This window comes from Crocuta crocuta, unplaced genomic scaffold (genome assembly GCF_008692635.1).
Source record: "Crocuta crocuta isolate KB4526 unplaced genomic scaffold, BGI_CrCroc_1.0 scaffold25, whole genome shotgun sequence".
Classification (NCBI taxonomy): domain Eukaryota; kingdom Metazoa; phylum Chordata; class Mammalia; order Carnivora; family Hyaenidae; genus Crocuta; species Crocuta crocuta.
In genome coordinates, this window is record NW_027532015.1 from 15,621,936 (window position 1) to 15,647,252 (window position 25,317).

General features: G+C 36.1%; 1 protein-coding gene across 6 annotated transcripts in view; it reads left to right on the plus strand.

Moving 5' to 3' along the window:
* The window catches only part of AHI1 (Abelson helper integration site 1), a 209,248-nt gene that overhangs the window by 12,927 nt on the left and 171,004 nt on the right, over positions 1–25,317 (plus strand). For all 6 annotated transcript variants that reach the window (XM_077776050.1, XM_077776052.1, XM_077776053.1 and 3 more), the window contains exons 4-10: positions 897–1,453; positions 3,568–3,749; positions 13,353–13,572; positions 14,727–14,919; positions 16,683–16,778; positions 21,335–21,520; positions 23,065–23,217. In XM_077776050.1, coding sequence (XP_077632176.1) covers positions 897–1,453; positions 3,568–3,749; positions 13,353–13,572; positions 14,727–14,919; positions 16,683–16,778; positions 21,335–21,520; positions 23,065–23,217 — 1,587 coding nt within the window. The remainder of the gene's footprint in view (positions 1–896; positions 1,454–3,567; positions 3,750–13,352; positions 13,573–14,726; positions 14,920–16,682; positions 16,779–21,334; positions 21,521–23,064; positions 23,218–25,317) is intronic.

A 25,317-nucleotide genomic window follows, 5' to 3' on the forward strand; every position in this document is an offset into this window, starting at 1 on the left:
CAACAACATGGATGAATTCCAAAGCATTATGCTGAGTGAAGGAAACCAGTCACAAAAGGCTGTATATTGTAAGGTTCCATGTTTGTGTGGAGAGAATTGTAGCTACCTGGAGCATGCTGCATGTCCCTCTCCATATTCACCTGCTTTCTCCTGTAGGTGAAAATCACCACCTAACTCAAACGGAGGTGGGGGACAGAGTTGTCCTTCCCAGCTCCTCAGTTGGTCATCCTCAGGTTTAATCCCCTCCTTCTCCTTGTGTTACTTGAATCTGGGCTTATGCAGCGTCTCCAGAAACACTCTTCTGTACAAAAGTCTTTTCCTATGGGCTATGAGTTTTTCTGCTAATTTCCTCAGTCAGTGTTTAGTCTGTCATTTGATTTAACTTGATAGTATTTAATACTTAGAAGCATTTTCAGTGATGTATTTGAATCAATTGTAGGTGATTCTAGAACTATAGACTTTTGACTTTAGAATGTAATTATGAAGCAAGATACATGACCTGTGTTTTCTGTGGGGGAACTGAAATGCTTTAACTCTGTGGCTCTTTCAGCAATTTCTCAAATATTTTATAATTAAAATATGCATCGTTTTGCCAAAAAGAAAAATAACTTTCGAGGTTTGAGCAGTGTATTCACTTCTGAAAAGTCATTAACTACTTTTTCTCCCTGCTAATTATCTCATTTATCTGAAGTTACTCTCAGAAATTACTGATCAAACACTGAGAGAATAAACTAGGATAGTACTAATGAGATGGTCTAGAAATGTATCAGTGTGTTCAAGTGAAAAATGAAATAATTTTCCCAAGATTACACATTGAACAACAATCATTGTGCTTTCTGTTTATATAACTGAACTGTACTTGGCTGAAACTTTGTTACTGTGTCTTCTTTTCCCAGCTTGACACTGTTACAAGGAATCGTCAGAAAATTAAAGAAACTAAAAGTAATGATGTAAGTGCTAATAACACTGATAACCCTGAGAAGATCATGCCAGTCAGTAAAAACAAACTAAGGAATCTCCAGTTGGCCCCTGAAAATCCAGATGATGTCAGTGCAGAGGAAGACAAGCAAGGAAAAGCGAGTAATCAGGTAAAAACAGCACTTCAGATGACCACACAAGGAATGGAACTGGGAACTCTCAGGAAGAAGGTGGATTCTATGCATCAGAAGGCACAAACCAGGTCACAGCCAGGTGTTGCTCGTCAGAAAAGCAAGAAGGCAGATGAAGAAAGAGAAAATAATAATTTAGATGAGGAACAAGAGCTGATGCAAGTATACCAACTTGAAGTAGCTGAAGAAATGGCAAAGGAGATTAAGAAGAAAATAAGAAAGAAACTCAAAGAACAGTTGACTTACTTTCCTTCAGATACTTCATTGCATGATGGCAATTTGAACAGTGAAAAACAAATAAAGAAAAAAAAGAAAGTTCCAATCTCATCTAAAGCTGAGTCAAGGTACTTTGCATTGATAAATATGAAAGGTCCTCTTTAAAAAACACTAGTATTCTCAGTTTTTGAGTAACATCTGCAGTTATTTGAAGAAAACTCTTAATCTTTCATGTGGACCCATTGCCAGTACAATAATAACAGTTATCCTTTCCATAGCACCTTAGTATATGGTCAGTGCTTTACAAGAATTAACTCATTTTTTCCTTGTAACAACCCTATGAGGAATAGTAATACCATCATCCTGTTTTGCACATGAGGAAACTTGAAAGGGTTAAGACAGAACCAGTGAGAAGTTTGGCCAAAACCTTAGCAGTCTTGTTCTAGAGTCTCTACCCTTAACTACTTATTCACATCTTCTTATTTAATAATAGAAATCCAATTTCTCCCCCATTTTTGAGTTATGAATGCCTGTTCGGGTATATGAATATAGTGTTTTTTCCTTATTATACAAATAACATTTACTTATTGTAGAACACACCGACACAAAGAAGGTAAAAGTAATCCAACCATCCAAAGGTAATCTTTATGAGCAATTTTGTATTCTAGTGTTTTTCTATACGTGATACTTACATGTATATGTTTGCATGTACAATGTGAGTTTTTGTGATCATACTTGTATTTTTATGTCTCTCTTTGGGGAAAACAAGATAAAAAATGTCTTTTAACTAATTAACTTCATTTTCTATAATCCACATTTATATAAATAACTTGAGGTGAGAACATTCTATATTTGATTATTGCCTGGCATTCAGGGACAGTTTGCCTTAATGTCCTCACCTAAACATAATTCCTCTCTTACCAAAAGCTAGACAACCAGTGGTAATTATCTGTTACTATCTGTATTATATGTTGCTGCATTAAAAAGCTACTCTAAGGGTGCCTGGGTGGTTCTGTTCTTAAGTGTCAGCTCAGGTCATGATTTTACAGTTCATGAGTTCGAGCCCACGTTGGGCTCTGTGCTAACAGCTCAGAGCCTGGACCCTGTTTCAGATTCTGTGTCTCCCTGTCTCTCTCTGCCCCTCCCCTGCTCCTGGCATGCGCTCTCTCTCTCAATAATAAATATTTAAAAAAATTTTTAAAAACCTACTCTACAGCTTAGCAAAACAACATTTATTTTCTCAAGTGTCTACGAATCAAGAATCTGAGCCTGTCTTAACTGGGTACCTCTGACTCAGGGTCTCTCACAGGCCACAATTAGGATGTCAGCTGGGACTACACTCATCTTAAGGCTTGGCTGGGGGAACATCTGTCAAGTGACATAGTTGTAAGGCTTGGAATATCCGTTTTGAAGTTTACTCATGTGGTGCTTGGCAGATCTCAGGTGCTGACTGACTTATGGTGAGAGACATCAGTTTCTTGCCACATAGACTGCTCCATGTGAGCTACTTGGAACGAGGGAGGGGGAGAAGTCATAGTCTTTGTGAAACCTGATCTTGGTGTGGAAGTGACATCCATTACTTTTTTTTCCTATTTTGTCCTGTTATGTATTTGGCGATGTGAAAAATGGCATGGCTTTCTGGAATGACTGGAGGTTTGGAAGTATTTTTCTAATCTTTTTATTTCTCAACTTGTTTTTTAAAAATATAACTATATATAGTGAAGTCAGTTTTTTATTTAGATGCAGATTTTTTTACTTCATAACTTACAAACTTTAACAGGCTGGTTTCTTTCCAGAGCTCAGTATGATTCTAGGCTGCTACCCCTTACCATTTATTAGTTCATTTGGTGCAGATTTTAATTTTCATAATAGCTTTCTGAAAATGTAGTGGTACACCAGCCACTGGAAAACACAAGCCATTAATCATTATCTAGAAGTCAAAAATTAAATATTTGAAGCTTCTTGAAAGCAGAACAAACTTAGAACATTTTTTTTTGGTTTTTAAATAATTTAAAATTAATTCATTAATCATTTACTNATTACCAAATATAAAATATTACCTATTGATACCTAATTTGACAGTTCACCATTTTAGTGCATAGTAAAATATATATATCCCCTTAGCAGGAAATAGTATTGATTTTAGGATTATCCTTGACTCTGTTCACTGTCCCATTTTGCTGCACAATTAAGACAAAGAAGAATGCGTTTGTAACAGCTTGTACTTGGGTTGTATTTTCAGTACATTGACCATCTCGGATGACACAGTTGAAGGTGAACAAAAGAAGGAATCTCCAGTTACAACAGTTACTTCAGATTCTCACCAAGATGATAAACTAAGCTCAGTGGAAGAAAATGGAAAAGACAGCATGCAGGAGGAGACAAAATCCAAACCAAAAAAAAAGAAAAAGAAGGCCAAAACAGGTTTGTTATCCAAATTAAGTGAAAAACTGTGTGACTTGACAGAAAGAATTTGATTCTAAGACTTTGAGTCCTTAAAACTAAAGAAAATGCAGTTCCAAAGACTATACTTGACAAAAACCCTGTATAGACTACAGTCGACCCTTGAACAACATGGGTGTGAACTGCGCAGGTCCACTTAAACAGATTTTTTTTTTTTATAAGAACAGTACTTTGTGATTTTTAAAAAACATTGCTTTTCTCTGGCTTACTTTATTGTAAGAATATAGTATATACACTCTTGTAAAATATGTCCAACATGTAAAATACATGTTAATTGACTTATTGGTAAGGCTTCTGGTCAAAAATAGGCTATTAGTAAGTTTTGGGGGAGTCAGGTTAAACACAGATTTGCACAACCCTGCACAAGGGGTTGGGGCCCCCAACTCTGGCATTGTTTAAGAGTTAACTCTATTTGGCACTTGTTCTTGGATTCATCTATATTAAAATGTTGATTTATTTGTAACTGTGGGTCTCTGTGATGAGTTGATATTACTTGCCTCACCTCTAATGATTGACTTAATTTACTTGAACCCTAAAATGACTTAACTTTGTAGTTCGCTTTTGTGGTAGAGAAGATTTCCTCTTTATACCATTGAGTTTTAGAACCCCTAAGTAATTAAGACTCGTAGTTATTAAAAGCTATAAATGGTCAACAGCCAATAAACATTTCAGATGTTAAGGCTGCATCCCTCTGTCAAACATGGTTGTCTTCTCATGTCCTCAGCCTAATTCAGCTTCTGTCCTTTCTTCCCACTTTTCCTTTCCTCCCACTTACTTTTTATTTTCCTCTTTACTCATTTCTTTCCTCTTATTTTTCTTTACATGTTTCTGCGTTTTTCCCACCTCTTACACTTTTTTTCCCTTTTTAATTTCCATTTTATTGGCCAAAAATTGGGACCAAAATAGGCAATTTTTTTAAAAATTTAATGTTTATTTTGGAGAGAGAGAGAAGGGACAGAGAGGGGTCAGAAGATCTGAAGTGGGCTCTGCACTGACAGCAGGGAGCCCGATGTTGGGCTTGAACTCACAAACTGTGAGATCATGAAGATCTGAGCCAAAGTTGGATGCTCAACCTACTGAGCCACCCAGGTGACCTCCAAAATAGTCAATTTTAGAATTTATGGTAGTTGTTCATTGGATATACAGTTGATGATGCTTTCTAGTTTCTGTTACTACATTTTTAAAGCATTTGTTGAAGTATGGTATACATACAGAAAAGTGTACTTGTGTCAAGTACACTACTTAATGAATTTTCACAAACATTAAGTTTATTGTTAAAACACAATTTATTTTTGACTGTTTTTCTATTTGGATATAAATACAGTCAGAAATACTGTGCTCTTTTTGTCTGGCTTCTTTCACTCAAAAGTATTTTTGTGAGATTTATACTATTGTTGCTTGTAGTTGAGCTTATTCATTATCAGTTCTGCTTTTGCACCATATAGATACCCACTGTGTGAGTATACCACAGTAATTTACCTGTTGTATTGATGGACATTTGAGTTGTTTCTAGTTTTAAAGTAATATTGTAGTCACATCTTTTGGGGAGCATATATATTTCTTTGTTGGCCATATTCTTGTGAGAGAGTTAATAGATTATGTATATTTTTCACTTTAATAAATACTTCCCATTTTCCAGAGCTGGTTTACCAATGGATGATACTGGCAGTATTTGAGAACTTCCAGTGCTTCACATCTTCACTAACATACTGTCCGTATTTTAAAATTTTAGCAATTCTCAGTACATTGTGATATTTCATTGTTACTTTATTTTTTAAAGTTTTTTAAATGTTTATTTGAGAGAGAGAGAGAGGATATGAGTGGGGGAGGAGCAGAGAGAGAAGGAGACACAGAATCTGAAGCAGACTCCAGGCCCAGAGCTGTCAGCACGAGCTGAACGCAGGGCTCAAACTCATGAGCCATGAGATCATGACTTGAGCTGAAGTCAGATGCTTAACTGACTGAGGCACCCAGGCACATACCTATTTCATTTTTACTTTAAACTTTCATAACTAGTGAAGGCGAGCAGCTTCTTCATGTTTATTGTCTACTTGGATTTTTTAATTTGTAAATTTGTTTAAGTCTTCTATTAGTATTTTTAAGAAATGGAATTGTCTGCCTTTTCTATCTTTCATATAGCTAGACATCAGTCTTTTCTCAGATATGAATACATATGTGCATACACACATGCATATTGCAGCTATCTTCCCACACTGGGTTTTACTATTCTCTTACTGGTATTTTAGAAGAGCAAAATTTTATAATCTGATACAGCCATCTTTATCCATTTTTTCATTTGATAGTAAGTCCTTTCTGAGATTTGAGAAATACTTCCCAAGTCCCGAAGATGTTTTTGTATATGTTATTTTTTTTTAAGCTTTTTGTTTTGCTTTTCACATTTAGCTCTACAGTTCATCTGGAATTGATTCTTGTGTATGGTGAGAGGTAGTGGTTAAGACCCATTTTTTTTCCGCCAGTGTGAATATATAATTGACCTAGTACTATTTATGGAAAAGAGCATCTTTTTTCCTCTATATTGCAGTGTCATCTTTATCATGAATAACATAATGATGTGAATAGATCAGTTTCCATTCTGTTACATTAGGCTGTTTGTACCAACACAACTATGACTTAATTACTGTAGCTTTGTAATAGACCTTGCTACTTAGTTGTGTAATTACTCCAGCAGTTTTTTCTTCTTCGGCATTTCCTGGGCTATTCTTTGCCCTTTGCATTTCCGGATGAATTTTAGAAACAGCTTCTCAATTCTCCCTCTTTTTTTCCCCCACACTCACCATTATTTTGATATAGAGTTGGAAGAAAATTACAATTTAACAACTTGCTAGATCTACTTGACATCTTTATAAAGTATTCATTCTTGGGGCGCCTGGGTGGCTTAGTCGGTTAAGCGTCCGACTTTCGCTTAGGTCATGATCTCGCGGTTCGTGGGTTCGAGCTCCGCGTCGGGCTCTGTGCAGACTGCCAGCTCAGAGCCTGGAACCTGTTTCAGAGTCTGTGACTCCCTCTCTCTCTGACCCTCCCCTGCTCACACTGTCTCTCTCTCCCCTAGAAATAAATAAAAAACATTTAAAAAAATAAAAAAAAATAAAGTATTCTTGCCACTTATGAAATTGGTATTCTCCTCCATTTATTTACATCTCTAGTTTAACTTGGTAATATTGTAAGTTTCAGGAGAGTCTATCTTTAGATTTATTCCTAGATATTTGGTGTTTCTTAATGCTGTCATAAATGGCATTTTTTAAAAAAATTTTTGTTTCCTGCTTATTTGTTGCTGGTGTGTGTGTGTGTACATGCTTATAAATCTATGTAGAGAGAAATAGAATTGATTAAAAAAAGTTAACATTGTATCCAGTGTTCTTGCTAAATTAATGTAATTTTAAGAGCATATCCATAGATTGTTTTGAATTTTCTACATACACAATCATATCTTCTATTAATAATGATCGTTTCATTGTACCTTTTTTCAGTCTTTGTATCTTACTCCTTTTTCTTTCCTTGATACACTGGTGAGGACTTCCATTATAGTGTTAAATAGTAAGTGGCAATTCCAGGTACCCTTTTCTTGTTACCAGCCTTGGGGAAAAGTTTCCATTAATCCACCACTGAGTGTAATGTTTACTGTAGGTTTTTTTTGTAAATACCCTGTATCATAACTCAAGTTTATGAGTTACCTTTATTCTAATTGGCTAATAGTTTTTTCAAATCTTGGGTATTGAATTTTATCACGTACTTTTTCCTGTATCTTTCAACTTGATCATATAAATTTTCACCATTTTTTCTATTAATGTGATTAATTGTTATTTGAATATTAACTCATCTTTGTGTACCTGGCAGAGGTTAGAGGGACCTACTTTGTTAGACTGTATTACCTCTCTCTCTACTTTTTAATCTGTTACTGGATTTGATTTACTGATACTTTGTTCAGGATTTTTGTATCTGGGGACCTGAGAGAGAATGGTTTGTACATTTCGTTTGTTGAAATAACAAGTTTTTGTTTTTTTAAAATTTTTTTTTAATGTTTTATTTGTTTCTGAGAGAGACACAGCATGAGCAGGGGAGGGTCAGAGAGAGAGGGAGACACAGAATCCGAAACAGGCTCCAGGCTCTGAGCTAGCTGTCAGCACAGAGCCTGACGCAGGGCTTGAACCCATGAACAATGACATCATGACCTGAGCCGGAGTTGGACGCTTAACCGACTGAGCCACCCAGGCGCCCTGAAATACCGAGTTTTTGATATCAAGGTTTTGGTGATCTCAAAAATAGTTGGGAAATGTTTCATCTTTTTCACTTCTCTAGAAATATTTGTATAAATTGGTGTTTTTGCTTCCATAAATGTTTGGAGAATTTACTAAAGAGGCCTTTTTGGTCAAGATTTCTTTGTGGGAAGAATTTTACATCTGATTTAGTTTCTTTAGTAATATTACTCTTCATATTTTGTATTTCCTCTGTCAGGTTTGAGAGACTATATTTCTTGAGGATTTTGTCCATTTAATACAAATTTTCGCATTTTCTATTTCGATAGCATCTGAAAGAGTGTCCCTTGATATTGGTAATTTGTTTTCTCTTGATATCTTGATAAGTCTCAGGATTTTTAGTTTTCAAAGAATCAGCCTTTAGCTTTGATTTTTATCTGTTATGCATTTGTGTACTATTTTGATTATTTTATTTATTTTAAGAATTTTTTTAATGTTTTTATTTCTGAGAGAGAGAGAGAGCATGAGCAGGGGAGAGTCAGAGAGAGAGAGAGAGAGAGAGAGAGACACCATGATGAGCAGGGGAGAGTCAGAGAGAGAGGGAGTCACAGACTGAAACAGGCTCCAGGCTCTGAGCTGGCAGTCAGCACAGAGCCCGACGCGGGGCTCGAACCCACGAACCGTGAGATCATGACCTGAGGCGAAGTCGGATGCTTAACCGACTGAGCCACCCAGGCGCCCCTGATTATTTTATTTATACTAGTTCTTCATTCTGCTTTTATTTGCTATTCATTTCAAGCTTTGTAAGATAGATTTTAATAAGATTTCAGTCTTTGTATGTATTTTAAGACCTTAACTTTTCGTCGAAGTATTACATTAGCTGCATCCCACAAATTTTTGATACATCTTCATTATCATTCAATAAAGACATTTTTTCGATCACTCTTTTCAGAAGTTATGCCGTTTAAGTCTCAGGCAGCTGGTGATCTTCTAGTTATCTTTTTGTTTTCGTTTCTATCTGCCATTGTTTTCAGAGAACATACTGTGATTGATTTCAATCTTTTGAATTTATTGAGCCTTTCTTTATGACCAGCTTATAGTCCATTTGGTAAATATTCCATGTGTACTTGAAAAAAAAAATGTGATTTCTGATGCCGTTGGGCACTGTGTTCTATGTATGTAGTTCGATCAAGTTTCTTGTGTCCAGCTGATCGTCTTGATTTTTTTGTCCTGCTTATTCTGTCATTTGTTAAGCATTAAAATTTCTACTGTAATTTTGTTTTTTTCTGTTTTCTTCTTATTTCTGTTAGTTTTTCTTTATGTATTTTGAAATTATATTATTGAATATATACATGTTTAGTATTGTTATATCTTCCTGTCAAATTGATACATCTAAGTTATCTTAATCACTGAGGCTGCTGTAACAAAGTATCCTAGACTGGATGGCTTAAACAATAAACAGTTATCCGCACAGTTCTGGAGGCTGGGAAATTCAAGATCAAGGCACCCACAAATTTGGTGTCTGGTGGGGATCCCCTTCCTAGTTGTAGACTTTCTTAAGGGCACTAATCCCATCCATGAGGGCTCCACACTCATGACCTAATCACCTCTCAAAGGCCCCAGCTGTTAGTACTGTCACACTGGAAGTTAGGATTTCAACATATGAATCTTGTGGGGACAGAAGCAGTCAGTCTGTAAGAGCAATTATTCTGCAGTATCCTTTTATCTCTAGTAATTTCTTTTCCCTCAAAAACTAGTGGTTGAGTTTGAATCATACAGTTTTTTCCCATTATCATTTCTCCATTACTCACAACACACTGCCAGGTGGTGCCCACTTGCTATCAGACCTGTGCTTGGTTCATGGTCCCCAGGTCTAGATAGAGGTTGCCATTACTCTTATTTCTCCTCCATGCCACCTCCTAGGTGTCCTCCCTGTGCCTACTTTGCACCCCCTTAGCTTGGGTCATAATGTCTCTTCATTTCCTTTGTGCCTTCAGTTCTTTTCTTCCCCCACCCCAGAACATGTGGTGTCTCAGCCCCCAACCTGTGATCATCATCTTGGGATCATCCTCAATAAATGTGAAGGCAATTTAGAAAAAAGCAAAAAGCCCCCTCTTGTTTGCAATCTTTCTGTGTCCTTATATTTATTATGTCATTGTTTGCTTCCTGTATAATATACCTGTTTTATGTTCCTTTTTCTCATCTTCTTTTGAATTGTTCAAGTTATTTTAAAAATTTATTTCCTGGGACGCCTAGGTGGCTCAGTCGGTTAAGTGTCCAATTTTGGCTCAGGTCATCATCTCATGGTTCGTGGATTCAAGCCCTGCATTGGGCACTGTGCTGACAACTAGCTCAGAGCCTGAAGCTTGCTTCAGATTCTGTGTTTTCCTCTTTCTCTACCTCTCCCCTGCTTGTGCCCTGTCTCTCTCTCAAAAATAAATAAACATTAAAATTTTTTTAGTTTTATTTCCTTTATTAACTTGTTAATTATACATTCTTTCACAATTTGTTACCCTCAAGAACATGAAGTTTATTCTTACTAGTCTAATACAAATTAATTCCATAACAAAATATGCTTCCTCAACACTGCTAGAACATTAAAATAGTTTAATTCCATCCAGATTTTGCCAGGTATTTTTTCTGCATCTCTCTCTCCCACCTCATAGGTTTCTTATCATGCATTTTAGTTCTGCATATATTTTAAATTTCACAGCTGATATATTGACCATTTCATACAGCTGATATTTATACTCACCCCCAAATTTACTTTTTCTTTAATGTCAATTTTTTTTTTTTACTTTTAATTTGCTTGAAGAGTTCAGTTTAGTATTTCCCTTAGTACAGGCCTCCTGATCCCCTCAAATTTTATTGTGTTAAAATTCCTTTACTTTACCTTCATTTTTTTTAAGTTTATTTATTTATTTTTGAGTGAGTGGGAGAAAGAGAGAGAGCGTGCACAAGCAGGTGAGGGGCAGAGAGAGAAGGAGAGACAGAATCTCAAGCAGGCTCTGTGTTATCAGCACAGAGCCCAGTACAGGGCTTGAACTCAACAAACCATGAGATCATGACCTGAGCCAAGATCAAAAATCCAGTGCCTGACCAACTGAACCACCCCGGGGCCCCACTTTACTTTCATTTTTGAAGCCTATTTGCTAGTATAGAATTTTAGGTTGCAGATTGGTTTTTGTTTGTTTGTTTGTTTTTTGTTTTTAGCACTTTAAAGAAATCACGCAGTTGTCTTCTGTCTTCCCTCATTTCTGACAGTAGTCTTATTTATGTCCCATTAGTGGGATTATGGCTTTTTTCCCCCTTGACTTACCTTTAGATCTTCTTTTTCTCTTTGATTTCAGTGTTTTATCACATTATACCTAAATATGGGTTTGTTGGAATTCACTCTGCTTAGAGTTTACCAGTTGATATCACTCAACAGTTATGGAAAATTCCTGGTCAGAATTTTTTAGAAGATAGCTTCTTCACTATTCCCTCTTCCTTTTCTAGAGTATAAATTTATATAATCTAGATTATATATGTGTGTGTGTATGTGTGTGTGTGTGTGTGTGTGTGTATCTACATCTTTCTTGTGTTTTTCCCCATATTCTTTTTAAATTTTTTCCATTATGCTACAGTTTGAGTATTGGTATAGGTCTTTCTTCTGTTTCACTAATCATGTCTTTCTTTGTATCCAGTATGCTGTTAAACACATCTATATATCCAGTTCTTAATTTCAGATGCTTTATTTTTCAGCTCCAAAATGCCTGTGTTTTTTTTTTTTATACACTCCAATTCTCTAGAAAGTTTTCATTTTAACCCATCTTTCCCTTTATTTTCTTGAGCATATTAATCATAGTTATTTAAAGTTCCTGTTTGTTAACTCCAGTCTGGTTCATCTGTGGGTCAGCTTCTGCTTTCTTTTTTTTCTCTTGGTTTTTGTTGATATAGTCTTGCCTCTTTTATGTCTAGTAACTTTCTGTTATACACTGGATATTGTGTGTGGAATGCTAGAGGCTCCAGCTGATTTTATCTCCTACTAGAGAGAGTTTCCTCTTTACTCTCTTGGGCATATAGGGTGGGAAACTGATTTTAATCATCAGAATTGAGCTAGGTCAAGGCTGGGTTGTAGTTTTGATAGACATTATCTCTGATTTGCCCCATTCCTAGGATATGGCCTTCCAGGAGTTTTGATCTAAGAATCTGGCAAGTATTTATCTCCTCAGCCTAAAAGACTGTGGGAGATTAAGTTTTGCCCTTCTGAGATTGTCAACATAGTCATTTAGCCTTTAGCCCCATGCAGCTTCAAAATTTGGCAGATATCTTGAGGGGTAGACTGGCCATGTGTTTGAGGCCCCTCAAGTTTCTGATTTTGTCACTCCAGCCCCATGTGAAACTCAGAATCTCTGCTGGCTTCTCTGTCCCCCAGTTGGGGCCTTCTGCTAGGGGCCACACCTGGATTCTCAACCTCTAGCTGCACCCAGAATTGGTAAGTGACCCCAGATAAAAAGTGGGCTGTAGGTAGAAAATGACCATTCCCTCTAGGGCTTTATTTTGCCTGTTGTTTCAGGCTTCTCCCTGTGGTGGGCCATTGTTTCCTAGTACCACATGACTGGGAGATTTCATACTTCTTTAGTCTCTCAGTTCAGTTTGTGGAGGAAAATTAGCTATGTGTTTGAGGCTCTTCAGATCTCCAATATGACAGCTGTAGCCCCATCAACCACTAAAAGTTTTCCTGGTACTCTTTCTCCCAGTGGTGACTTTTTGCAGAGCTAAATCCAGATCCTCAGCATACACTCTGAATCAGCAAATGTGCCCACAGACTAAAAGAGCTGTCAGTCCATCAGCTGATCACTGACTGATTCTCCTTTTCTGGAATTTTAATCCATCTGCTATACATTGTTTCTGCACTGTTCTGATGCCTTTAAAAATAAGGTTTTTGTAATTCATTTGACTTTTTCAAGTTGCTGTTACCGGAAACATTGACCTATTACATCCTACCAAGAGGAAATTACAGCTATAAATTAATTGAGAGATACATATTCCACTTAGAAAATACCTAGATAAAAATCACTTTTTTCTCTTTAGTTCTCATTATTTTATTTTTGTGTTCATGGTTCTTGTTAGGGATAAAAAAGGAAACATTCCTCACTCTATTTTAATGCATTAATAGATGTAATATCTTATTCTTAGAGTGTAATCTGCTACTGTCTGGATTTTTCTTTTCCTTTGAAGTTACTTTGTTACAAAGGCAAATAATCATGGGGTTGTAAAGGTTAGGTTATATATAAATTGAGTGTATATTGTTGCTATATTGTTATGGGAACAGTTCATTATAATGTAGATTTTCTTCCGTGTGTAGTTTCAGATGATAAAGAAGACATTGATGGTGATGGTGTTCATGAAGTTACAAACCGAGATAGTCCTGTCTATCCCAAATGTTTGCTTGATGATGATCTTGTCTTGGGAGTTTACATTCACCGCACTGATCGGCTTAAATCTGATTTTATGATTTCTCACCCGATGGTAAAAATTCATGTGATTGATGAGAATACTGGTCAATATGTCAAGAAACATGATAGGTAATTTTTTTAATTGCACAGTCAGTTCTTGAATTTGATACTGTCTGCAGTAGAAGTCCTATTTTCTACCATTGAAAGTCAATGGAAATAGAGCTAAGGATTTGCATTAGAGAATAGTTTACTTACTAGTTGTCAGTGTTCATCGACCATTGATACTGATCACTATGTTTTATAGAAGAAATGGGGAACATATGTTAATCCAATGATTGATTTTTAAATTTTCTTTTAACGTTTATTTATTTTTTAGAGACAGAAAGAGTGTGAGCAGGGAAGGGACAGAGAGAGAGGGACACAGAATCCAAAGGCTTCAGGCTCTGGGCTGTCAGCACAGAGCCCAGCGTGGGGTTGTAACTCGCAAACTATGAGATCATGACCTGAGCTGAAGTCAGACTCCCAACTGACTGAGCCACCCAGGTGTCCCCAGTGGTTGATTTTAAGTGGAGGAGAGTTGAGAGAACGTCTATCAAACTTAATGACTAACTTACGGCATTTAACTTGCAGTGCAAATCATTTGTGTGTTGCACTGTAAGTGCTTTAATTGTTAAACATAATGATTTTCTTTTGAAGTTAGTATGTTACATGGGCTTCATAGGAGGGAAATGAATCTTGAATTTAATCTTTTTTTTTCTAATATTACTTCTATAGCTTATATATGCTTGAAGGTTGCAAATGAAAAGCACAGTAGTATAAATGACTATACTAGAATTCAAAAAATTAATTTGCTTGGAAAAATGACAGGGATGAGAAACATGAAGATTATCAAAAAGGTCATTCAGTTGTCTTAGGACATACAAAAATATGACATACCTCAAAAGGTTTGCAGCCCTATTGTACTCATTTTCTTCTTTAAATGTGTACTATTTTATCACAAACTCGTACTTTATTCTAGCTCTGTATGCTGAACTTCCGCTTTATATTTCTGTAATAAAATGTTTTCGTGAAACCAATCAATAGCATATAAATATAAGATAATAGTAGGGTACTACAACTTCTAAGTCTCATAAAATTTGTAATTTTCTCAGTGGACAACAAAAGTAATTTTTCATCCTATACCATGACTATTCATTATCTTTTTACTTTGAGCACTAGATTTTTTTCTCATCTCAAAATTATCTTAAAGAATTGTGTTAATGAAAGTATCTGTTTTTGAACAGTGAACGACCTGTTTCATCTTACTATGAAAAAGAGAGTGTGGATTACATTCTTCCTATTATGACTCAGCCATATGATTTTAAACAGTTAAAATCAAGACTTCCAGAGTGGGAAGAACAAATTATATTTAATGAAAACTTCCCCTATTTGCTTCAAGATTCTGATGAGAACCCTAAGGTCATCTTGTTTTTTGAGGTATGATTGAATAGAGCAATTTAAACTATGTTTGGTTAATATTTTAATGGCATAAATGTAAGCTTTTTTTAGTAGTTTAATAATGCAGCAAAGTAGTGTGAGGATTGAATCTCCAGGATTTAGTATTTGTAATATGCTACAGAGATATGTGAGAAATTGAATAATAGCAAAGTTGGCTGAGCATTTGCTAGTGCAAGTAATTAGCCATTTAACTCACTCTATTATTTAATTATTATAGCAGCACCATGACTGTAAACTGAGGTGATGAATGTAATCTGTATCTGTACAGTCCTCCATTTTTAACTCATTTTATAAAACGTAAACTCATTTAACCATATCAGGCTCTCTAAGAGTTTATATACAACCAAGAGAAAAAAAGATGAACGTAATACAGATCGCATAACTAATACAGTGATATATATAACCGAGATGAAGTAGAACTCCTTCGATGTGGAGGGTTAGTACAGGGTCAGAGAAGTCAGTGAAAATTTTATGGAATAGATGACCTTTGAGCTGACTTGTTGTTCTAATTTTTTCCAGCAAAGGATATCATGGTTCAGAGTGTAAAGGAAATAGTTCCTCAAATTTACTCCTGATTTTAAGTGTAGGTTGTTTTTGAAGGGGGTTTAAACCTGAAATACACATTTCTTTTCTTCATGTCATCTCTCCATACACCCAGGGAAGTGGAGAAACCTCTCTTTCCATTTAAGCAAAATGGGGAATTTTAGCAGTGAAACAGCAAGGTATGACCAGCGCCAGTGACTGATTTGTAGAATTACACGTTTTTCTGGTCTTTAAATTTCAGATGATCTATATATGTCCATGATATGAATATTCCACTATTTACATCTGTGATTATGTTGGTGATATATACAAAGCTGTGATTTTTTTAAACAATGATGTAACTTGTATGGCAAGGAACTTTTTCTTTATTATAGAAATTTTTTATTTGTTATAATGTCCATTCACATTCATTTTAGTAAGATTTGTAGATTTAAGAAAGGTTGTTGGATTATGACTTTTTTTTGTGTTATTGTCAAACAAAACAGTTTTTGACTTCAGCTTTTTAAGGGTTTATTGAGGACAATTTGGTATATGTCAGAAGTCTTTAAAATCATTATTTTTTAAGCAGTGTATAAAGATTTGTTATCTCAGCCGAGCTTTTAAGAAACACCAGTTAGTTCAAAGTGATCGTCTCTGACAAGTACCTAGAGTACTGATAGTGTCTGTGGCAGCTTGGTTCCAAATCCATGAGTTTGAACATCTAGACAGGATGGAGATATGAAAGAAATCCTCTTCAGAAGCCTAATGACAGCACATATTTAAAGAAAAAAGTCCCCAACTTCAGGAAGGTGATCCAGGGAAGGACCCAGAGATAAGATCTTAAGTTTTTTAAACTGTCTTTTGAAGTCTCTCTCAGACATCAATCAATCAATCAATCAATCAAAGCCTAAGAATTCTATGCTTGGTGTATTTGTGCCTAGGCTATATTTGAGATAATTTAATACTTGTTCTTGGATGTGAAATAAATCTTAATAAATGATTTATTAATAAAAGATAAAGTGGTCAAAAAAATGGACCCTCATCAACAGAATGAGTTAACTTAAAGGTAAATGAAATACGTAATGCTTCTCTTCCATGTGAAGAAAACATCTTTGAAGTATACAAGTTATTCTTTTAATTTCAATAATATTTTACTAGAAAATATTAAATTTCATGTAGGCTAGTATTCTTTGAAGTAATTTTTTTGTACTTATTTACAGATTCTTGATTTCTTAAGCATGGATGAAATTAGAAATAACTCTGAAATTCAAAACCAAGAATGCGGCTTTCGGAAAATTGCCTGGGCATTTCTCAAGGTATGTTTTCCACCCGTTTTGAATGCTTTAAAAACCATCTTCAAATCTGATTGGCTACATTTCGCCAAGTCACTTTGCTTTCTTGTAGGGAGTTGTGATGTAAGGTAAGATTGCAGTGGAGAAGAATTGTTAATTCAAGGTTAAATCATATTCAATCAGATTCTTAAATACTCATTGAGTGTGTAGTGTGTGCCAGACACACTGTTTGGTTCTATGTATATAGTATTGAAAAAGATACACAACAGCCCTGCCATCATTTATTCAACTTAAAAGATATTTATTAAACTCTGTGTGTCAGCAACTGTTCTAGTCTGTGAACAAAGAAGATAAACTCCTTTACCTTGTAGACTTCATTTTCTAGCAAGAAAAGCAGATGTAAAACAATTGATTATATAATTTGTCATTTATTGCAATTTTTGTAAATACTTTGTGGAGGTCACAGAAAGGTTTCCTAGGGAAGAGAGGTTGAACATGAATATTAGCCAGATGGTGGCAGTGGGAGAGAGAGTTGTAGATAGATAGAGGGTACAATGACCCTGATATAATGACCGTGATACTGGGAGGAGCGAGATACACTCAGATAACCAAAAGGCCACTGAGATTGGCGGACAGAGACTGAGGGGGGAAATAGTGTCCAGAAAGATTGTTGAGGTAGACAGAGTCTTTATGCAAGGTCTTTGAAGCCATTATAGGAACAGAAAGCCATTATGGAATTCTAAAGAGCAATGGGAAGCCATTATAGGATTTTTTTTAAAAAGGCCAAATAATCTGATTTATATTTTAGAAAGAATACTTTGTTTGGTGGAGGATGATTTGAAAGGGTACATATATATGTACTGGAAGATTAAGGTTAAAAATTCTTAACAGTCTAGGTAGGAAATGACAATGTTTTTAACTAGAGTGTTTCAGCAGAGATGAAAGACATGGGTAGGTTGGTTTTTACAAAAGAGGAATTTTAATTTTATAATTCTTTTATTTCTGGTATCCTTTATTTCTGACTTCAAATATAAATGAATTCTAAAATGTCTTGAAGTTTACCTATTAAGTATAATTTATAAGACTTTTTCATTTTTGCATCTATCCATTCAATAAATCTTTAAATGTCTGTGAAATGCCAGGCACTCTGCTGAATCCAGAGCATTCTTAGGTAAATTAGACATTGCCCATACCCTCCAGTTCAGTTTCTGTATAAACATACTACTTATGTGATTATGTGCTACAGAGTGGATGCTGTGACAACCCAGGTAAGGCACTTAATCCACACTGGGGGTTAGAGAGACTATAGAAGAGGTAAAGTCTGACTGTCTGCTACAGGGCAGCCAGATGGGCTGTGGGAGGGGATTATTCTGTTTATTTGGGTTTTTTTTTTTAATGTTTATTTTTGAACTAGAGAGAGTGCGAGTGGGGAAGAGACAGAGACAAAGAGACAGAAGATCCTAAGCAGGCTCTGTCATGACAGCAGAGAGCCTGATAAGGAGCTCAAACTCGCAAACCACGAGATCATGATCTGAGCTGAAGTCAGATGCTTAACTTTAGCCATCTAGGCACTCCGAGAGGGAGTTATTCTAAAATGGATGTAAGATTCACTTGGTCCAGTGTACCTTTTAAAAATCACCCTTTTGTAACCTGTTAAAACTTTTTTATACACCCGCGCCCNCAAAAAATAATGCAAAAGCCAAACAAACCAAAAAAGGTTACTTTCGCATAGTAAATATTGTTATTGTCTGGTCTTACTAAGAAAGCACTTCCATTCCTTTTATGCTAAGATTTGTGCAGAACTACAGTATTTACTACAAACTGCACTGGGGAAACAATAATGTCTCATATCCTTTTTCCCTTTAAGTGTTATATAGATTTTTATTTATCCATTTTACGCCATTGGCAGAAATGGCAAATCAAGAATTCTCCTGTCTCCACCCGTATAAAGGGGAAAGTATTCCATGTAGTTCCTCTCTTATAACACTTATGTATTTCCTTCATTAGACTGTAAGTTTATCAGAGTCACCAGGGACTTCTTTTTTGAAATTAAATTTGTTGAATGTATTTTGGTCCTTATTTTACCATATCTCTTTGCATTTGATATATCACTCTCTTGAAACTCTCTCTTGCATAATTATCACTAGCTCCCAGCATATTAGTGGCACACAGAAAGTGTTCAGTGAATGTCTGTTGAGAAAAGGAACAAATGTCTGGTAACAGTAACTAGGAAAAATCCATCTTTGAAAGTAGCATGAATCAAGTTAAAATTTAAATGTGTTAATACCTGTACCATTGGTTCCAGGAATGTCCTAGGAAATTGCAAAGTTTCTACAGTGGTCCAAATAAACCCCCGGAGGATCCTTGCCCAGATATCAATTCTCAGTTAGAGATACTTTCAGTTCATTTAGCACATATGTATTACTATTCTTTTAAATTCAATAAAGCCTTATTTATTCACATTCTGCATTATGTAGTAACCGTAATGACAGGATCTTGGCTGGATCTTACTCATTTATGCAGGCCAGTCGTCATACTGGTGCAAACTAGATTGTCTGGTGAGTATTAAAACAACCTATAGAAAGTTTGATTTAGAAGCTGGGGAATAATATCTCCTTAAAATATTATTCCCTTATGATAAGCTTCAGCCAGGGGTAGGACTTATGAAGGGAGTCTTGATGGCTTAATATTTAATTACTGAACAACTCTATTACTCTTGAAACTGTTTTTCACCCCAATATATCATAACATCAACTCTCAGCTTATGAACTCCACTGACTTTGCATTCTTTCCTAGAAGGCTAGGGATGAGATGGGCTATATTTTTGTCAGCTCTCTTTCTTTATTGATGCCTCATTCCTGAACAGACTACAATCTGGATTTTGTTTTAGCTATGAAAACATCTCTGAAAAATCACCAATGATTTCTGTTTGCCACATTACTGAGTGAACACTTTCAGGGTTTTTTGTTTGTTTGTTTGTTTTATCATGCCTGTGTGTGTTTGATACATCACTCTCTTGAACCTTTGTTATCTTGGTTCCCTTGATTTTCCCAATACCCGTCCTTTAGTTTCCTTCATGGTCTTCTACTTAACTTTTTAATGTCTATCCTACTCATGTTTCAGCTTTAATCTACTCTTCTTAGGCCCACTTTTCTTACCTCTGCCTCGGATTTCAGACATTTCAACTTGGATTACCCATAAATATCTCAGAGTCCCACAGTCTGAACATCCTACCTATATTCTTTATCCCTTCCATGTCTACTACTTCAGTTGGTAGTGTTGTTGCCGTCAGCCCAGGCTCCCATGTTTACAGACTTAGAGCTGCACTGTTCATCTTGGTAGCCACAGATCACATGGCTATTTGAATTCAAATTAATTAGTTAAAATTAAATATAAATAAAAATTGAGTTCCACATCCACAGTTGTGCTAGCCACACTTAAAGTGCTCAGTAACCATATATGACTAATGTATAGTGTGTTGGGGACCCCAAATATAGAATATTCACAGAAAGTTCTGTTGGACAGCACTGCCTTCAAGCCTTTCTTGAATCTTCCCTTTTTCTCCTTTCCAAGTTGCAGCAGTCAGGAATAGCTACTCAGTATATTCCCTGCACTCAGTTGCTGTTGTCTTAGTTTGTCACCTTCATGTTCTACCTGAACTGCTGCAAAAGCTTCAAACTGTTTCTACTCCTAATTTGTAGAGGACACAACAGTTAACAAAGACATTTTCTGGGGCACCTTAGTGGCTTAGTTGATTGAGCTTCTGACTCTTGATTTTGGCTCAGGTCATGATCTCAGGGTTCATGAGATTGAGCCCTCTGTTGGCGTCTGCGCTGATGGTGTGGAGCCTGCTTGGGATTCTCTCTCCTGCTCATATTCTCTGTCTCTCTCAAAATAAATAAATAAACTTAAAAAAAAAAAGACATTTTCTACCTAGAGTCATGGTCTAGTGAAAGAGGGCCTATTTTGAGTTGGTAAGATTTTTATTTTTCTCATAAGCATCTCTATTTACATAGCTTAAATATAAGTTGTTTTAATAAGTTTTTTATTGAATAAACTTTTTAAGAAGGTAGATTAAAATATTTTTTAAAGGTTATGAATGTCTTGAATGAGTTTATGTAATTACTCTTTGAAAGTGGTTTTGACTTTTTGAAAATTAAAACATTAAAATGTTCCCATTAAAAAACTGATACTAAACAAATGGAAAATTTGTTTCTGTGTTTAAATAACATGTATTTTAATTTCATCATTGTTATTGCAAACACAGATATTTTGATTACCTCCTTTGTGCAAAGTAACATCTGACACAGTAATGTAAATGCTTTATCAACAGCCTGAAGTTGTATGGACCAGACAGCTAGCAAGAAAATATTTTAAAAGGTGGTTGGGTTACCTTTTGTTGAAATGATCTGGAATTGTGTATAACCAACTGTGTCAGTATTCTTTGCTTTATATATCTAAGGAATTTCATCATGCCATATTAATCTTTTTTTTTAATGAGTTTTTGACTTGTACTGTTGCTTAACTGGGTATATTTATTTTCAGTGAAAGTAATATTTTATTTGAATTTTTGTTTTAAGCTTCTCGGAGCCAATGGGAATGTAAACATCAATTCAAAACTTCGTTTGCAGCTGTATTACCCACCTACTAAGACTCGATCCCAGTTAAATGTTGTTGAGGTTTTTGAATGGTGGTCAAAACACCCAAGAAATCGTTACCCTTCAACATTGTATGTGACTGTAAGAGGATTGAAAGGTCCAGAATGTGTAAGTTAATAGCACATATAAATATATGTTCTCTGTTGAAATTGACTGGTAACATTTTCCATTCCTGAAAAGATAAGGTCTCTATAATTATCTTAATAGATAGCTAGAATATAAAAGTACTTTCAGCAGCTATGTATTAAGCCTATACTAGCTGATATTTTAAAAGATACTTAAATGAGGTTGCCTGAGTGACTCAGTCAGTTGAGCATCCAACTCTTGATTTTGATCCCAGGATCAAACCCTACATCAGACTCTGTGCTGGATATGGAGTCTGCTAAAGATTCTCTCCCTGCCTCTCTCTACCTCTCCCTCTTCCCCCTCCCCTGCTTGCATGCATTCTCTTGATTTCTCTAAGAAATAATAAATAAATAATACTTAAATAAATTTTTAGTACTAAATAAAAGAGTCAGTGTTAGAATTTTTTAATTTTTTTTAAACATTTCTTTATTTTTGAGAGACAGGGAGAAACAGAGCACAAGCTGGGGAAGAGCAGAGAAAGAGGGAGACACACAGAATCTGAAGCAGGCTCCAGGCTCTGAGCTGTCAGCACAGAGTCCAGTACGGGGCTTGAACTTACGGACTAAGAGATCATGACCTGAGCTGAAGTCGGACACTTAATTAACTGAGCCACCCCCTGAGAATTTTTAAAAACAATATTGCTTTTTAAAATTAAAGATTAAAGAATGATATGAAGTGGGCGTTGACAGATATTTTCTGTAAAGGACCAAATAGTTAATATTTTTGGCTTTGTAGGCCATATAGTTTTTGTTGAAACTACTCAGCTTTGCCTTTGTAGCATAAAAGTAACTTCATAACACATATGTAGGAAATGCCAACATATGGTTGTGGATGTGTTCCAATAAAACTTTATTGACAAAAACAGCAAGCTAGATTTGGCCCAGGCATTTGCAGTACCATGATTTACAGGCACACTTTTCAAAATATTATTCAAATAATCAGTAAATGTTTCTACTGCTGTTTTCCATAGATTAAAACTATGAATGAGTTTAGCAAAGAATTGGTTCTAAAACAAAAATTTTCGTCCTATTTACAATGAGACATTTCAGAATAGTTGCATATTTTGTAATTGATAATATAACTTGTGACCACAGAGTTGGTTTGCATTAGTTTGAATGGAGTTAAGTCTCTTAAAAAAAGCAAGATTTAAAAACTTTAGATCTTTAGGATATCAATTTTCTGATATTAAATGGAGAGATACCATTGTATATCAGAGCTGTGAAATAACATCTAGTAGGTGTTGGTGAAGAGGCAAAACAAACGGATAGAATTGTAAAAACATTTCATGCAACCCTTGGAGTTCTGTTTTTTTTCTCCCAACTTTTAGTCTTTTTGGTTTTATAGAACTATAATTTCAAGCTCCTTTCATCTGATTTAGAATAATGTACATAAAAGTAGAATGTTTTTCTGGGTTACATTTTGAAAACATTTCCATGTTATTTCAGTATTTAAGAAACGCTGTGTGCTAGAAAAGATAAAAAGATTAACTTAATATTTACATTTTCTAATCTTCTATGCATATTTAGATAAAGCCATCTTACTGTTCTGTGGTGGCTCTTCAGGAGGAAAAAGGTAAACCGGTACGCTGTGAACGATACAACGAGACCAGTTCATTAGATGCAGAACCTGGACTAGAAGATTCCAAGGAAGTGGTGAAGTGGAAACGACTACCTGGGCAGGTGCAGTGCTGGATTATTCTCCATTCATTTAGAGGTGTCCTTATTTACTTTAAAAGCTCCAACATATCTGAGTGTAACTAGCTTGCTACTTAAAACTCTCTGTTTTTCACTGCAGTCTTGTCTTTCCATTAATTCACTTGACAACTAATAACAGAGTGCATATCATGTGCTTTATAAAAGCACTATCTGTGGTGCCTGGGTGGCTCAGTCAGTTAAGCGTTAGGCTCAGGTCATGATATCACCGTTTGTGAGTTCAAGCCCCACATTGGGCTCACTGCTGTCAGCGCAGAGCCTGCTTCAGTCTTCTGTTCCTTTCTTTCTGCCCCTCCCCTACTCTTGCTCATGCTCTCTCTCTCAAAAATAAATAAAAACATTAAAAAAATAAGAATAAAAGCAAGCATTATCTTAGGTTCTTTGTACAGGGGCCTGGGTTTGTTTTATCAGTTGGCTGGAGCTGCCGTAAAGATGTACCACAGACTGGGGAGCTTAAACAGCATAAGCTTACTCCTCATAGCTCTGGAGGCTGAAGTCCCAGGGTTAAGGATTGGTTTACTCTGAGGCCTTTCTCCTCAGCTGGCAGATGGCTGCCATCTTGCTGCCTCTTAATGGTCTCTTCTCTGTGTGTATACATTGCTGGTGTCTGTTCTTCATGTAAGGACAGTAGTCATAGTAGATTAGGACCCCACCCTAAGAAAAACAGTCAAACACACACCTCATTTTATTTATTTATTTTTTTTTTAATTTTTTTTTTTAATGTTTTATTTATTTCTAGGAGAGAGAGACAGAGACAGCATGAGCAGGGGAGGGTCAGAGAGAGAGGGAGTCACAGATTGAAACAGGCTCCAGGCTCTGAGCCGGCAGTCAGCACAGAGCCCGACGCGGGGCTCGAACCCACAAACCACGAGATCATGACCTAAGCGAAAGTCGGACACTTAACCGACTAAGCCACCCAGGCGCCCCAAACACACACCTCATTTTAATGTAATCAACTCTTTAAAAATCTTTATCTCCAAATACTATTATTAAAATATAAATATTCTGAGGTACATGTATGTTTTTCTACCACAAATTGAGTAGTATTTACACTTTTATTAATGTTTTCCTTCCTGGTTAGCATATTTTGCAGTAGCTAGAAATGTTGATACAGTTTTGCAGATCTCTTACTTATTTCCACAAAGAGTAGAGTGGTTCATTTTATACATCTGAGACATTGCCAGGTGCAGTTTATCCAAAATCTTAATTTATCCAAATATTTAGTATATACATAAGAATTGGGGTGATGGGTGGCTCAGTCGGTTAAGCATCCGACTTCGGCTCAAGTCATGATCTCATGGTTCATGAGTTCGAGCATCGCATTAGGCTCTGAGCTGACAGCTCAGAGCCTGGAGCCTGCTTCAGATGCTGTGTTTCCGAGCTCTCTCTCTGCCCGTCCCCTGCTTGCACTCTTTCTGTCTCTCTGTTTCTCTCTCTCAAAAATAAATGTTAGGGAAAAAAACAATGATTACCTTCTTAGACTTTTTTACTTCCTGTATTTTGCATCACATTTTCTTTTTGAGGCCCATTTCACAAATACATCTTAAAGTCATTTTAAAATAGTTTGAATATGAGACACCTGGGTAGTCAGTCAGTTGAGTATCTGACTCTTGATTTTGGCTCAGGTCATGATCCCAGGGTCATGGGATTGAGCCCCACCCACATCAGCCTCCACACTGAGCATAGAGCCCACTCAAGATTCATTTTCTCTCTCTCGCTCGCTCTCTCTCTCTCTCTCTCTCTCGCTCTCTCTCTCTCTTCCCCCCCTCCCCCGCACCCCTCTTCCTCTGACCCTCTCCCTGGTTTACACTCTCTTTCTAAAATAAAAAAAAATAAAATACTGTGAACATAATAATATGGGGAGAATAACATTAGACTGTGCCCTTGGAGACCTTCAACATCAGTTAGGAATGTAGGAGACAGTTGCAGTGTTGTTCGCTGTCAGGTATACTGCAGAGAAGTCTTGAGGAAAGGCAGTTATGCAAATAATTGCATAGATCAGCAGTTCTCAAGGTGTGATTTGGGAACTGCTGGAAGTCCTGAGACCCTCTCAGGGCGTCTACAAAG